The sequence below is a fragment of the Macaca nemestrina genome, chromosome 1 (assembly GCF_043159975.1).
Source record: "Macaca nemestrina isolate mMacNem1 chromosome 1, mMacNem.hap1, whole genome shotgun sequence".
Taxonomy (NCBI): domain Eukaryota; kingdom Metazoa; phylum Chordata; class Mammalia; order Primates; family Cercopithecidae; genus Macaca; species Macaca nemestrina.
In genome coordinates, this window is record NC_092125.1 from 54,679,746 (window position 1) to 54,695,323 (window position 15,578).

Here is a 15,578-nt window from a genome sequence, read left to right on the forward strand (position 1 = left end):
TCTGAATTTAAGAAAGGGAGATGAAAAAGAATATTTATATGAGTGTGTGTGTGTGTATGTGTGTATTGAAATTCTTTTTAACCTATTGCATAAGGTTTATCAAAACTGAATCAACTTTCATGGAAAACATTAATACCATTTTGTTATTGAAAGTGCTAGATGGTTGCAAATAATCTCATGAAAAGAGCAAATTTTCTGAAAAATATATAAACCTGTTAATATGATAAGCAAGATAGCACTCAAATGTATTTGTCAAAATAAATATATAGTAACTCGGTAAAATGTAATTATATTGTACCTTACTTAAACATAGTTTATGACATTAAAATTATTTTGCTGTCCAATTAAAATTGGGAATAAACAAAAAATGTTAATCAAAATCTTAACTATTTGGATATGAAGAAATATTTCTAGTGTGTTTCTCTGGTTAAATAAAGACTGGAGAATTTGGCTCAATGAATTGTTTGAGGCATGAATTAACTGTTATTTTTCTGTGTGGTATCATCAAAGAAAAATTTTTGTGTTTCTGTATATTTTTACATTGTCTTAAATAAATAGGAAAGCGCCTTATTTATTTATTTATTTAGATTTTTTCGAGATGGAGTCTCGCTCTGTAAGCCATGCTGGAGTGCAATGACACAATCTCGATTCACTACAACCTCTGCCTCCTGGGTTCAAGCGATTCTCCTGCCTCTGCCTTCTAAGTAGCTGGAATTACAGAGGCGCACCACCAGACTGGGCTAATTTTTTTTTTTGCATTTTTAGTAGAGACAGGGTTTCATCATGTTGGCCCGACTGGTCTCAAACTCCTTACCTCAAGAGATCTGCCTGTTTGAGCCTTCCAAACTGCTGGGATCACAGGTGTGAGTCACTGCGCCCAGCCCATGAATTCAATCTAAAACAAATAAAAACCTTAAATCCCTCAAAATACTACCTCCTTACATTGAGTTGTTCTGAGAAGAAAATGCAGGGCTCTTGTTTACTGAAGAGAATAGAAAAAAAAAAAAAAAGAAATACATGAGCTAAGCAGTAACACTGACATATTTCTCAATCGAAAACCTTGTTTAATTAGCCAGAGATAAGGTATGTGTATTTAAGGGAAATACATTAAATAGGTCTGTACATTTTTCTTTCTGGAGAGCCTTCATACAAATTTACGCATCATATGATCCACAGACATAATTTCATCTTCATTAACAAAGACCTTCTCGTCACATATCTCAGTCATCAGTTCTATCATTTGTTTGACCTAGAAACCCTAATGGAATGTGTAATTATACTAAGAAGAGAATATAATTCAGTGATAAAAATTTATCTCTAATATGATTATTTGTTACAGTAAAACTTCTTTATACTTTCTTTAATTTTTGTTGCAAGTGAGACCTTGTGATTATCCAGACATTAAACATGGAGGTCTATATTATGAGAGCATGCGTAGACCATACTTTCCAGTACCTGTAGGAAAATATTACTCCTATTACTGTGATGAATCTTTTGAGACTCCTTCAGGAAGTTACTGGGATTACATTCATTGCACACAAGATGGGTGGTCACCAGCAGTACCATGCCTCAGTAAGTAAACCTCTAAACTGCTATACATGTATAAAACTTTCAAAGATCGAAGAGAGGAGGGCACTTAAGTGATTACACTTGTCTTATGTAACAGAAATAGGGCCAAGAAAAGAGTTGTTCAAGCAAAATGACCAAAATAGTTCTTTCCTATTATGAGGATTTCTTCTTGAAAATCACAGGCGAAATAAATATAGGGACTTGATGAGAATATCTATGTAATTTATACATCTTTTAATTACAAAAACTAAAGATAAGTAATATTGAATATTGATATTTCTTTTTGTACAAACCTTTGTTAGTCACTTCAGTTCGTCTCCAGTCATACATTATTTTTGGATATTTATGCAATCTTATTTAAATATTGTAAAAATAATTTTCATATACTATTTTGAGCAAATTTATGCTTCTCCTTTACTTTATTTATTTATCATTGTTATGGTCCTCAGGAAAATGTTATTTTCATTATTTGGCAAATGGATATAATGAAAATAATGGAAGAAAGTTTGTACAGGGTAACACTGTAGAAGTTTCCTGCCATCCTGGCTACAGTCTTCCAAAAGAGCAGACCACAGTTACATGTACAGAGAATGGCTGGTCTCCTACTCCCAGATGCATCCGTGTCAGTAAGTACACTGCTCTGAGATCCCAGCATGTTCATGTCTTTCTAAATAACAGAGATGACATTCTAAGACTCATCTATATTAACTGTGGCAAAATGTTTATGTCAACTTGTTTTGCCAGCAGACCTATTTCATTTTTGGTTTTTCAATTGTGTATAAATAAATATACAAATTTCTTGATAAGTACATAGTAAAATAAATTATCCTATTAATGGGCATTAGTCAAGAATACAGTAAAATAATTTGAACACAATACTTGTTGGTTAAATTAAGTCATAATGAAGCGGCATCACTCTCTGGGTAAATACCCGAGGTTCATTATCTCACACCAAGAAGATTAAGGGCATGGACACACACACGGAGTGAGTTTAGGGGCACAGATTTAATAGGCAAAAGAAAGAGAAAGGACAGCTTCCTCTCTCGTGAGAGAGAACGGCACCTGAAAGTGAATCCCTGCCCCTGGTGGGGTGCACTGGATTTTATAAACAGCCTTGAGGAAACAGTGTCTGATTTAAATAGGGCCCAAAGATTGGTTAGACCAGGAGTGATATTTACATAATATGCCGGGAAGTTGGCCGCCACACCCTAATGTTATAAAGCAAATGGGATCTTTGCCTGGCCAGCGTCGTGTTGCCTTCTCCTTACTGTACACGTGGCTGGCAAAGAGAAGGAAAGATGCAGCTGCCATATGAACATGCCTAGTCCCAGGTGGCCTTTTCCTATTGGCACAACTGCTGGCATTCACCTTGCAAGCTTCCAGCTTGCTTGTCTATGTTTGCAGTTCAATTTTATAGGCTCCTCTTATTAGAAAGAAAAGGATTTGGGGGCTGCTTTTCATTAGAAGGAAAAATCTTACCATTGACAACTGTACCCGCATTATCTGCCTAAACAATTTTTTCTTAACTCCTATATCAATATTAATATTTACATTGGAATCAATCATTCGACTCAAAGTAATTATACAATTTTATTTTAAAATAGAAAGTAAATATAGTGATAGCCAAAAATTCATATATTCAAGCAGTGATATGACATTTTTACAGTAAAGCTATTTGACTTTCTCTAGTATATGTAAGTACAAATGGGTATTCTGGGATATCGTGCATATTCTACTCTTAGAAGGTTTCCTACAGTGTTTATTCTAATATACATTTATATCAACAGTTCCTTCTTTGTTTACATGTTGTTAATGATTGGTGATGTCACATTTTAATATTTACAAATTGAGTGGCTATGAAATGTTATAGCACTGTAGTGTAAATTTGCATTTCTTTCTTTTTTTTAAATTATACTTTAAGTTCTAGGGTACATGTGCACAACGTGCAGGTTTGTTACATATATATACATGTGCCATGATGGTGTGCTGCACCCATTAACTCATCATTTACATTAGGTATATCTCCTAATGCTATCCCTCCCCCCGACCCCCTTCCCACAATAGGACCCAGTGTGTGATGTTCCCCTTCCTGTGTCCAAGTGATCTCATTGTTCAATGCCCACCTATGAGTGAGAACATGCGGTATTTGGTTTTCTGTTCTTGTGATAGTTTGCTGAGAATGATGGTTTCCAGCTGCATCCATATCACTACAAAGGGCACAAACTCATCCTTTTTTATGGCTGCATATTATTCCATGGTGTATATGTGCCACATTTTCTTAATCCAGTCTGTCACTGATGGACATTTGTGTTTATTCCAAGTCTTTGCTATTGTGAATAGTGCCGCAATAAGCATATGTGTTCATGTGTCTTTATAGTAGCATGACTTATAATCCTTTGGGTATATCCCCAGTTATGGGATGGCTGGGTCAAATGTTATTTCTAGTTCTAGATCCCTGAGGAATTGCCACACTGTTTTCCACAATGGTTGAACTAGTTTACAGTCCCACCAACAGTGTAAAAGTTCCTATTTCTCCACATCCTCTCCAGCACCTGTTGTTTCCTGATTTTTTAATGATTGCCATTCTAATTGGTGTGAGATTGTATCTCATTGTGGTTTTGATTTGCATTTCTCTGATGGCGAGTGATGATGAGCATTTTTTTCATGTGTCTGTTGGCTGTATGTTTTCTTTATTATTATTATTATTATACTTTAAGTTCTAGGGTACAGGTGCATAACGTGCAGGTTTGTTACATATGTATACTTGTGCCATGTTGCTGTGCTGCAGCCATCAACTCGTCAGCACCCATCAACTCGTCATTTACGTCAGGTATAACTCCCAATGCAATCCCTCCCCGCTCCTGGGTGCTGGGAAAATTGGCTAGCCATATGTAGAAAGCTGAAACTGGATCCTTTCCTTACTCCTTATACGAAAATTAATTCAAGATGAATTAGAGACTTAAATGTTAGACCTAATACCATAAAAATCCTAGAGGAAAACCTAGGTAGTACCATTCAGGACATAGGCATGGGCAAGGACTTCATGTCTAAAACACCAAAAGCAACGGCAGCAAAAGCCAAAATTGACAAATGGGATCTAATTAAACTAAAGAGCTTCTGCACAGCAAAAGAATGTTTTCTTTTTAGAAGTGTCAGTTCATATCCTTTGCCCATTTTTTGATGGGGTTGTTTGTTTTTTTCTTGTAAATTTGATTGAGTTCTTTATAGGTTCTGGATGTTAGCCCTTTGTCAGATGAGTAAATTGAAAATATTTTCTCCCATTCTGTAGGTTGCCTCTTCACTGTGATGGTAGTTTCTTTTGCTGTGAAGAAGCTCTTTAGTTTAATTAGATCCCATTTGGAGATTTTAGCTTTTGTTGCCATTGCTTTTGGTGCTTTAGACTTGAAGTACTTGCCCATGCCGATATCCTGAATGGTATTCCCTAGGTTTTCTTCTAGGGTTTTTATGGTTTTAGGTCTAACATTTAAGTCTCTAAACCATCTTGAATTATTTTTGTATAAGGAGTAAGGAAAGGATCCAGTTTCATCTTTCTACTTATGGCTAGCCAATTTTCCCAGCACTATTTATTAAATAGGGAATCGTTTCCCCATTTCTTGTTTTTGTCAGGGTTGTCAAAGATCAGATGGCTGTAGATATGTGGTACTATTTCTGAGGGCTCTGTTCTGTTCCATTGGTCTATATCTCTGTTTTGGTACTGTACCAAACCAGTACCATGCTGTTTTGGTTGCTGTAGCCGTATAGTACAGTTTGAAGTCAGGTAGCGTGATGCCTCCAGCTTTGTTCTTTTGGCTTAGGAGTATCTTGGCAATGTGGGCTCTCTTTTGGTTCCATATGAACTTTAAAGCAGTTTTTTCCAATTCTGTGAAGAAAGTCATTGGTAGCTTAATGGGGATGGCATTGAATCTATAAATGACCTTGGGCAGTATGGCCATTTTCACAATATTGATTTTTCCTATCCATGAGCATGATATGTTCTTCCATTTGTTTGTGTCCTTTTTTATTTCACTGAGCAGTGGTTTGTAGTTCTCCTTGAAGAGGTCCTTTACTTCCCTTGTAAGTTGGATTCCTAGGTATTTTATTCTCTTTGAAGCTATTATGAATGGGAGTTCATTCATGATTTGGCTCTCTGTTTGTCTGTTACTGGTGTATAAGAATGCTTGTGATTTTTGCACCTTGATTTTGTATCCTCAGACTTTGCTGAAGTTGCTTACCAGCTTAAGGAGATTTTGGGATGAGACAATGGGGTTTTCTAAATATACAATCATGTCATCTGCAAACAGACACAATTTGACTTCTTCTTTTCCCAACTGAAAACCCTTGATTTCTTTCTCTTGCCTCATTGCCCTAGCCAGAACTTCCAACAATATGTAGAATAGGAGTGGTGAGAGAGAACATCCCTGTCTTGTGCCAGTTTTCAAAGGGAATGCTTCCAGTTTTTCCCATTCAGTATGATATTGACTGTAGTTTTGTCATAAATAGCTCTTATTATTTTGAGATGCATTCCATCAATACCAAATTTATTGAGAGTTTTTAACATGAAGGGCTGCTGAATTTTGTCAAAGGCCTTTTCTGCATCCATTGAGATAATCATGTGGTTCTTGTCTTTGGTTCTGTTGAAATGCTAGATTATGTTTATTGATTTGCATATGTTGAACCAGCCTTGCATCCCAGGGATGAAGCCTACTTGATCATGGTGGATAAGCTTTTTGATGTGCTGCTGGATTCGGTTTGCCAGCATTTTATTGCATATTTTTGCATCGATGTTCATCAGGGATATTGGTCTAAAATTCTCTTTTTTGGTTGTGTCTCTGTCAGGCTTTGGTATCAGGATGATGTTGGCCTCATAAAATGAGTTAGGAAGGATTCCCTCTTTTTCTATTAATTGGAAGAGTTTCAGAAGGAATGGTACCAACTCCTCCTTGTACCTCTGGTAGAATTCAGCTGTGAATCCGTCTGGTCCTGGACTTTTTTTGGTTGGTAGGCTATTAATTATTGCCTCAATTTCAGAACCTGCTCTTGGTCAATTCAGGGATTCAACTTCTTCCTGGTTTAGTCTTGGAAGAGTGTAAGTGTCCAGGAAATTATCCATTTCTTCTAGGTTTTCTAGTTTATTTGCATAGAGGTAGTTATTGTATTCTCTGATGGTAGTTTGTATTTCTGTGGGGTCCGTGATTATATCCCCTTTATCAGTTTTTATTGTGTCTATTTGATTCTTCTCTCTTTTCTTCTTTATTAGTCTTGCTAGTGGTCTATCAATTTTGTTGATCTTTTCAAAACACCAGCTGCTGGATTCATTGATTTTTTGGAAGGTTTCTTGCGTCTCTATCTCCTTCAGTTCTGCTCTGATCTTGGTTATGTCTTGCCTTCTGCTAGCTTTTGAATGTGTTTGCTCTTGCTTCTCTAGTTCTTTTAATTGTGATGTTAGGGTGTCAATTTTAGATCTTTCCTGCTTTCTCTTGTGGGCATTTAGTGCTATAAATTTCCCTCTACACACTGCTTTAAATGTGTCCCAGAGATTCTGGTATGTTGTATCTTTGTTCTCATTGATTTCAAAGAACATCTTTATTTCTGCCTTCATTTTGTTATGTACCCAGTAGTCATTCAGAAGCCGGTTGTTCAGTTTCCATGTAGTTGAGCGGTTTTGATTGAGTTTCTTGGTCATGAGTTATAGTTTAATTGCACTGTGGTCTGAGAGACAGTTTGTTATAATTTCTGTTCTTTTTCTTTTTCTGAGGAGTGCTTTACTTCCAACTATGTGGTCAATTTTGGAATAAGTGCTGTGTGGTGCTGAGAAGAATGCATATTGTGTTGAATTCGGGTAGAGAGTTCTGTAGATGTCTATTAGGTCCGCTTGGTGCAGAGTTGAGTTCAATTCCTGAATATCCTTTTAACTTTCTGTCTCGTTGATCTGTCTAATGTTGACAGTGGTGACAGTGGAGTGTTAAAGTCTCCCGTTATTATTGCATGGGAGTCTAAGTCTCTTTGTAAGTCTCTAAGGACTTGTTTTATGAATCTGGGTGCCCTGTATTGGGTGCATATATATTTAGGATAGTTAGCTCTTCCTGATGAATTGATCCCTTTACCATTATGTAATGGCCTTCTTTGTCACTTTTGATCTTTGATGGTTTAAAGTCTGTTTTATCAGAGACTAGGATTGCAACCCCTGCTTTTGTTTGTTTGTTTGTTTTCCATTTGCTTGGTAGATCTTCCTCCATCCCTTTGTTTTGAGCCTATGTGTGTCTCGGCATGTGAGATGGGTCTCCTGAATACAGCAAACTGATGGGTCTTGACTCTTTATCGAATTTGCCAGTCTGTGTCTTTAAATTGGACCACTTAGTCCATTTACATTTAAGGTTAATATTGTTATGTGTGAACTTGATCCTGTCATTATGATATTAGCTGGTTATTTTGCTCATTAGTTGATGCAGTTTCTTCCTAGCATCGATGGACTTTACATTTTGACATGTTTTTGCAATGGCTGGTACTTGTTGTTCCTTTCCATGTTTAGTGCTTCCTTCAGGATCTCTTGTAGGGCAGGCCTGGTGGTGACAAAATCTCTAAGCATTTGTTTGTCTGTAAAGGATTTTATTTCTCCTTCACTTATGAAACCTAGTTTTTTTTTTTTAACTTTTTATTATTATTATTATTATTATACTTTAAGTTCTAGGGTACATGTGCATAACGTGCAGGTTTGTTACATATGTATACTTGTGCCATGTTGCTGTGCTGCACCCATCCACTCGTCAGCACCCATCAACTCGTCATTTACATCAGGTATAATTCCCAATGCAATCCCTACCACCTCCCGCCTCCCCATGATAGGCCCCGGTGTGTGATGTTCCCCTTCCCAAGTTCATGTGATCTCATTGTTCAGTTCCCACCTATGAGTGAGAACATGCAGTATTTGGTTTTCTGTTCTTGTGATAGTTTGCTGAGAATGATGGTTTCCAGCTGCATCCATGTCCCTACAAAGGACACAAACTCATCCTTTTTTATGGCTGCATATTATTCCATGGTGTATATGTGCCACTTTTTCTCAATCCAGTCTGTCACTGATGGACATTTGGGTTGATTCCAAGTCTTTGCTATTGTGAATAGTGCCGCAATAAACATACGTGTGCATGTGTCTGTATAGCAGCATGATTTATAATCCTTTGGGTATATCCCCAGTAATGGGATGGCTGGGTCATATGGTACATCTAGTTCTAGATCCTTGAGGAATCGCCATACTGTTTTCCGTAATGGTTGAACTAGTTTACAATCCCACCAACAGTGTACAAGTGTTCCTATTTCTCCACATCCTCTCCAACACCTGTTGTTTCCTGACTTTTTAATGATCGCCATTCTAACTGGTGTGAGATGGTATCTCATTGTGGTTTTGATTTGCATTTCTCTGATGGCCAGTGATGATGAGCATTTTTTCATGTGTCTGTTGGCTGTATGAATGTCTTCTTTTGAGAAATGTCTGTTCATATCCTTTGCCCGCTTTTTGATGGGGTTGTTTGTTTTTTTCTTGTAAATCTGTTTGAGTTCTTTGTAGATTCTGGATATTAACCCTTTGTCAGATGAGTAGATTGCAAAAATTTTCTCCCATTCTATAGGTTGCCTGTTCACTCTGATGGTAGTTTCTTTTGCTGTGCAGAAGCTCTTTAGTTTAAAGAGATCCCATTTGTCAATTTTGCTTTTGCTGCCGTTGCTTTTGGTGTTTTAGACATGAAGTCTTTGCCCATGCCTATGTCCTGAATCGTACTACCTAGGTGTCCTCTAGGATTTTTATGGTATTAGGTCTAACATTTAAGTCTCTAATCCATCTTGAATTAATTTTCGTATAAGGAGTAAGGAAAGGATCCAGTTTCAGCTTTCTACTTATGGCTAGCCAATTTTCCCAGCACCATTTATTAAATAGGGAATCCTTTCCCCATTTCTTGTTTCTCTCAGGTTTGTCAAAGATCAGATGGCTGTAGATGTGTGGTATTATTTCTGAGGACTCTGTTCTGTTCCATTGGTCTATATCTCTGTTTTGGTAACAGTACCTTGCTGTTTTGGTTACTGTAGCCTTGTAGTAAAGATTGAAGTCAGGTAGGGTGATGCCTCCAGCTTTGTTCTTTTGACTTAGGATTGTCTTGGAGATGCGGGCTCTTTTTTGGTTCCATATGAACTTTAAAGCAGTTTTTTCCAATTCTGTGAAGAAACTCATTGGTAGCTTGATGGGGATGGCATTGAATCTATAAATAACCTTGGGCAGTATGGCCATTTTCACGATATTGATTCTTCCTATCCATGAGCATGGTATGTTCTTCCATTTATTTGTGTCCTTTTATTTCACTGAGCAGTGGTTTGTAGTTCTCCTTGAAGAGGTCCTTTACTTCCCTTGTAAGTTGGATTCCTAGGTATTTTATTCTCTTTGAAGCAATTGTGAATGGAAGTTCATTCCTGATTTGGCTCTCTGTTTGTCTGTTACTGGTGTATAAGAATGCTTGTGACTTTTGCACATTAATTTTGTATCCTGAGACTTTGCTGAAGTTGCTTATCAGCTTAAGGAGATTTTGGGCTGAGACAATGGGGTTTTCAAAATATACAATCATGTCATCTGCAAACAGACACAATTTGACTTCTTCTTTTCCTAACTGAATACCCTTGATTTCTTTCTCTTGCCTGATTGCCCTAGCCAGAACTTCCAACACTATGTTGAATAGGAGTGGTGAGAGAGGGCATCCCTGTCTTGTGCCAGTTTTCAAAGGAAATTTTTCCAGTTTTAGACCATTCAGTATGATATTGGCTGTGGATTTGTCATAAATAGCTCTTATTATTTTGAGGTACGTTCCATCAATACCGAATTTATTGAGCATTTTTAGCATGAAGGGCTGTTGAAATTTGTCAAAAGCCTTTTCTGCATCTATTGAGATAATCATGTGGTTCTTGTCTTTGGTTCTGTTTATATGCTGGATTATGTTTATTGATTTGCGAATGTTGAGCCAGCCTTGCATCCCAGGGATAAAGCCCACTTGATCATGGTGGATAAGCTTTTTGATGTGCTGCTGAATCCGGTTTGCCAGTATTTTATTGAGGATTTTTGCATCGATGTTCATCAGGGATATTGGTCTAAAATTCTCTTTTTTTGTTGTGTCTCTGCCAGGCTTTGGTATCAGGATGATGTTGGCCTCATAAAATGAGTTAGGGAGGATTCTCTCTTTTTCTATTGATTGGAATAGTTCCAGAAGCAATGGTACCAGCTCCTCCTTGTACCTCTGGTAGAATTCAGCTGTGACTCCATCTGGTCCTGGACTTTTTTTTGTTGGTAGACTATTAATTATTGCCTCAATTTCAGAGCCTCCTATTGGTCTATTCAGGGATTCAACTTCTTCCTGGTTTAGTCTTGGAAGAGTGTAAGTGTCCAGGAAATTATCCATTTCTTCTAGATTTTCTAGTTTATTTGCATAGAGGTGTTTATAGTATTCTCTGATGGTAGTTTGTATTTCTGTGGGGTCAGTGGTGATATCCCCTTTATCATTTTTTATTGCATCTATTTGATTCTTCTCTCTTTTCTTCTTTATTAGTCTTGCTAGCGGTCTGTCAATTTTGTTGATCCTTTCAAAAAACCAACTCCTGGATTCATTGATTTTTTGGAGGGTTTTTTGTGTCTCTATCTCCTTCAGTTCTGCTCTGATCTTAGTTATTTCTTGCCTTCTGCTAGCTTTTCAATATGTTTGCTCTTGCTTCTCTAGTTCTTTTAATTGTGATGTTAGAGTTTTAATTTTAGATCTTTCCTGCTTTCTCTTGTGGGCATTTAGTGCTATAAATTTCCCTCTACACACTGCTTTAAATGTGTCCCAGAGATTCTGGTACGTTGTATCTTTGTTCTCATTGGTTTCAAGGAACATCTTTATTTCTGCCTTCATTTCGTTATGTACCCCGTAGTCATTCAGGAGCAGCTTTTTCAGTTTCCATGTAGTTGAGCGGTTTTGATTGAGTTTCTTAGTCCTGAGTTCTAGTTTGATTGCACTGTGGTCTGAGAGACAGTTTGTTATAATTTCTGCTCTTGTACATTTGCTGAGGAGTGCTTTACTTCCAATTATGTGGTCAATTTTGGAATAAGTGTGATGTGGTGCTGAGAAGTATGTATATTCTGTTGATTTGGGGTGGAGAGTTCTATAGATGTCTATTTGGTCTGCTTGCTGCAGAGTTGAGTTCAATTCCTGGATCTCCTTGTTAACTTTCTGTCTCGTTGATCTGTCTAATATTGACAGTGGAGTGTTAAACTCTCCCATTATTATTGTATGGGAGTCTAAGTCTCTTTTAAGTCTCTAAGGACTTGCTTTATGAATATGGGTGCTCCTGTATTGGGTGCATATATATTTCGGATAGTTATCTCTTCCTGATGAATTGATCCCTTTACCATTATGTAATGGCCTTCTTTGTCACTTTTGATCTTTGATGGTTTAAAGTCTGTTTTATCAGAGACTAGGATTGCAACCCCTGCTTTTTTTTGTTCTCCATTTGCTTGGTAAATCTTCCTCCATCCCTTTATTTTGAGCCTATGTATGTCTCTGCGTGTGAGATGGGTATCCTGAATACAGCAGACTGATGGGTCTTGACTCTTTATCCAGTTTGCCATTCTGTGTCTTTTAATTGGAGCATTTAGTCCATTTACATTTAAGGTTAATATTTTTATGTGTGAACTTGATCCTGCCATTATGATATTATCTGGTTATTTTGCTCGTTAGTTGATGCAGTTTCTTCCTAGCCTCGATGGTCTTTACATTTTGGCATGTTTTTGCAATGGCTGGTACTTGTTGTTCCTTTCCATGTTTAGTGCTTCCTTCAGGGTCTCTTGTAAGGCAGGCCTAGTGGTGACAAAATCTCTAAGCATTTGCTTATCTGTAAAGGATTTTATTTCTCCTTCACTTATGAAACTTAGTTTGGCTGGATATGAAATTCTGGGTTGAAAATTCTTTTCTTTAAGAATGTTGAATATTGGCCCCACTCTCTTCTAACTTGTAGAGTTTCTGCCGAGAGATCTGCTGTTAGTCTGATGGGCTTCCCTTTGTGGGTAACCCGACCTTTCTCTCTGGCTGCCCTTAAGATTTTTTCCTTCATTTCAACTTTGGTGAATCTGGCAATTATGTGTCTTGGAGTTGCTCTTCTCGAGGAGTATCTTTGTGGCGTTCTCTGTATTTCCTGGATTTGAATGTTGGCCAACCCTACTAGGTTGGGGAAGTTCTCCTGGATGAAATCCTGAAGAGTGTTTTCCAACTTGGTTCCATTTTCCCCTCAGTTTCAGGCACCCCAATCAGACGTAGATTTGGTCTTTTTACATAATCCCATACTTCTTGCAGGCTTTGTTCATTTCTTTTTCTTCTTTTTTCTTTTGGTTTCTCTTCTCGCTTCATTTCATTCATTTGATCCTCAATCGCTGATACTCTTTCTTCCAGTTGATCGAGTCGGTTACTGAAGCTTGTGCATTTGTCACGTATTTCTCGTGTTATGGTTTTCATCTCTGTCCGTTCGTTTATGACCTTCTCTGCATTAATTACTCTAGCTATCAATTCTTCCACTTTTTTTTCAAGATTTTTAGTTTCTTTGCGCTGGGTATGTAATTCCTCCTTTAGCTCTGAGAAGTTTGATGGACTGAAGCCTTCTTCTCTCATCTCGTCAAAGTCATTCTCCGTCAAGCTTTGATCCGTTGCTGGCGATGATCTGCGCTCCTTTGCAGGGGGAGATGCGTTCTTATTTTTTGAATTTCCAGCTTTTCTGCCCTGCTTTTTCCCCATCTTTGTCGTTTTATCTGCCTCTGGTCTTTGATGATGATGGTGTTGTACTGATGGGGTTTTGGTGTAGGTGTCCTTCCTGTTTGCTAGTTTTCCTTCTAACAATCAGGACCCTCAGCTGTAGGTCTGTTGGAGATTGCTTGAGGTCCACTCCAGACCCTGTTTGCCTGGGTATCAGCAGCAGAGGCTGCAGAAGATAGAATATTGCTGAACAGCGAGTGTACCTGTCTGATTCTTGCTTTGGAGGCTTCCTCTCAGGGGTGTACTCCACCCTGTGAGGTGTGGGGTGTCAGACTGCCCCTGGTGGGGGATGTCTCCCAGTTAGGCTACTCAGGGGTCAGGGACCCACTTGAGCAGGCAGTCTGTCCGTTCTCAGATCTCAACCTCCGTGTTGGGAGATCCACTGCTCTCTTCAAAGCTGTCAGATAGAGTCGTTTGCATCTGCAGAGGTTTCTGCTGCTTTTTTGTTGTTGTTTAGCTGTGCCCTGTCCCCAGAGGTGGAGTCTACAGAGACAGGCAGGTTTCCTTGAGCTGCTGTGAGCTCCACCCAGTTCGAGCTTCCCAAGTTCTTTGTTTACCTACTTAAGCCTCAGCAATGGCGGGCGCCCCTCTGCCAGCCTCGCTGCTGCCTTGCGGTTAGATCGCAGACTGCTGTGCTAGCAATGAGGGAGGCTCGGTGGGCGTGGGACCCTCCCGGCCAGGTGTGGGATATAATCTCCTGGTGTGCCTGTTTGCTTAAAGCTCAGTATTGGGGTGGGAGTTACCCAATTTTCCAGGTTTTGTGTGTCTCAGTTCCCCTGGCTAGGAAAAGGGATTCCCTTTCCCCTTGCGCTTCCCAGGTGAGGCAATGCCTCGCCCTGCTTCAGCTCTCACTGGCCGGGCTGCAGCAGCTGACCAGCACCGATTGTCCGGCACTCCCTAGTGAGATGAACCCAGTACCTCAGTTGAAAATACAGAAATCACTGGTCTTCTGTGTCGCTCACGCTGGGAGTTGGAGATTGGAGATGTTCCTATTCGGCCATCTTGCTCCGCCCTTCTCTCCTTCACTTATGAAACTTAGTTTGGCTGGATATGAAATTCTGGGTTGAAAATTCTTTTCTTTAAGATTGTTGAATATTGGCCCCCACTCTCTTCTGGTTTGGAGAGTTTCTGCTGAGAGATCTGCTGCTAGTCTGATGGGCTTCCCTTTGTGTTTAACCAACCTTTCTCTCTGGCTGCCCTTAACATTTTTTCTTCATTTCAACTTTGGTGAATCTGACAGTTATGTGTCTTGGAGTTGCTCTTCTTGAGGAGTATCTTTGTGGCATTCTCTGTATTTCCTGAATTTGAATGTTGGCCTGCCTTACTAGGTTGGGGAAATTCTCCTGGATGATATCCTGAAGAGTGTTTTCCAACTTGGTTCCATTTTCCCCGTCATTTTCAGGCACACCAATCAGATGTAGCTTTGGTCTTTTCACATAATCCCATATTTCTTGGAGGCTTTTTTCATTTCTTTTTACTCTTTTTTCTCCACCCTTCTCACTTCATTTCATTCATTTGATCTTCAGTCGCTGACACTCTTTCTTCCAGTTGATCGAGTCCGTTACCGAAGCCTGTGTATTTGTCACATATTTCTCGCATTATGGTTTTCATCTCTGTCAGTTCTTTTAAGGTCTTCTCTGCATTGATTATTCTAGTTATCCTTTCATCTATTCTTTTTTCAAGGTTTTTAGTTTCTTTGCGCTGGTTACATAGTTCCTCCTTTAGCTCTGAGAAGTTTGAATGACTGAAGCCTTCTTCTCTCAACTCGTGAAAGTCATTCTCCATCCAGCTTTGTTCCGTTGCTGACGATGAGCTGCATTCCTTTGGAGGGGGAGATGCGCTCTGATTTTTTGAATTTCCAGCTTTTCTGCACTGCTTTTCCCCCATCTTTGTGGTTTTATCTGCCTTTGGTCTTTAATGTTGGTGACATACTGATGGAGTTTTAGTGTGGGTGTTCTTTCTGTTTGTTAGTTTTCCTTCTAACAGTCAGGACCCCCAGCTGCAGATCTGTTGGAGTTTTCTCGAGGTCCACTCCAGACCCTGTTTGCCTGGGTATCAGCAGTGGAGGCTGCACAAGATAGAATATTGCTGAACAGCAAGTGTTGCTGTCTGATTCTTGCTCTGGAAGCTTCGTCTCAGGGGTGTACCCCACCATGTGAGTTGTCAGTCTGCATCTAGTGGGGGATGTCTCCCAGTTAG

At 38.9% G+C, this 15,578-nt stretch overlaps 1 protein-coding gene across 6 annotated transcripts in view; it reads left to right on the top strand.

Annotated features, from left to right (window-relative positions):
* The window catches only part of LOC105484651 (complement factor H), a 194,314-nt gene that overhangs the window by 35,263 nt on the left and 143,473 nt on the right, over positions 1-15,578 (top strand). For all 6 annotated transcript variants that reach the window (XM_071077488.1, XM_071077503.1, XM_071077519.1 and 3 more), the window contains exons 8-9: positions 1,378-1,572; positions 2,019-2,195. In XM_071077488.1, coding sequence (XP_070933589.1) covers positions 1,378-1,572; positions 2,019-2,195 — 372 coding nt within the window. The remainder of the gene's footprint in view (positions 1-1,377; positions 1,573-2,018; positions 2,196-15,578) is intronic.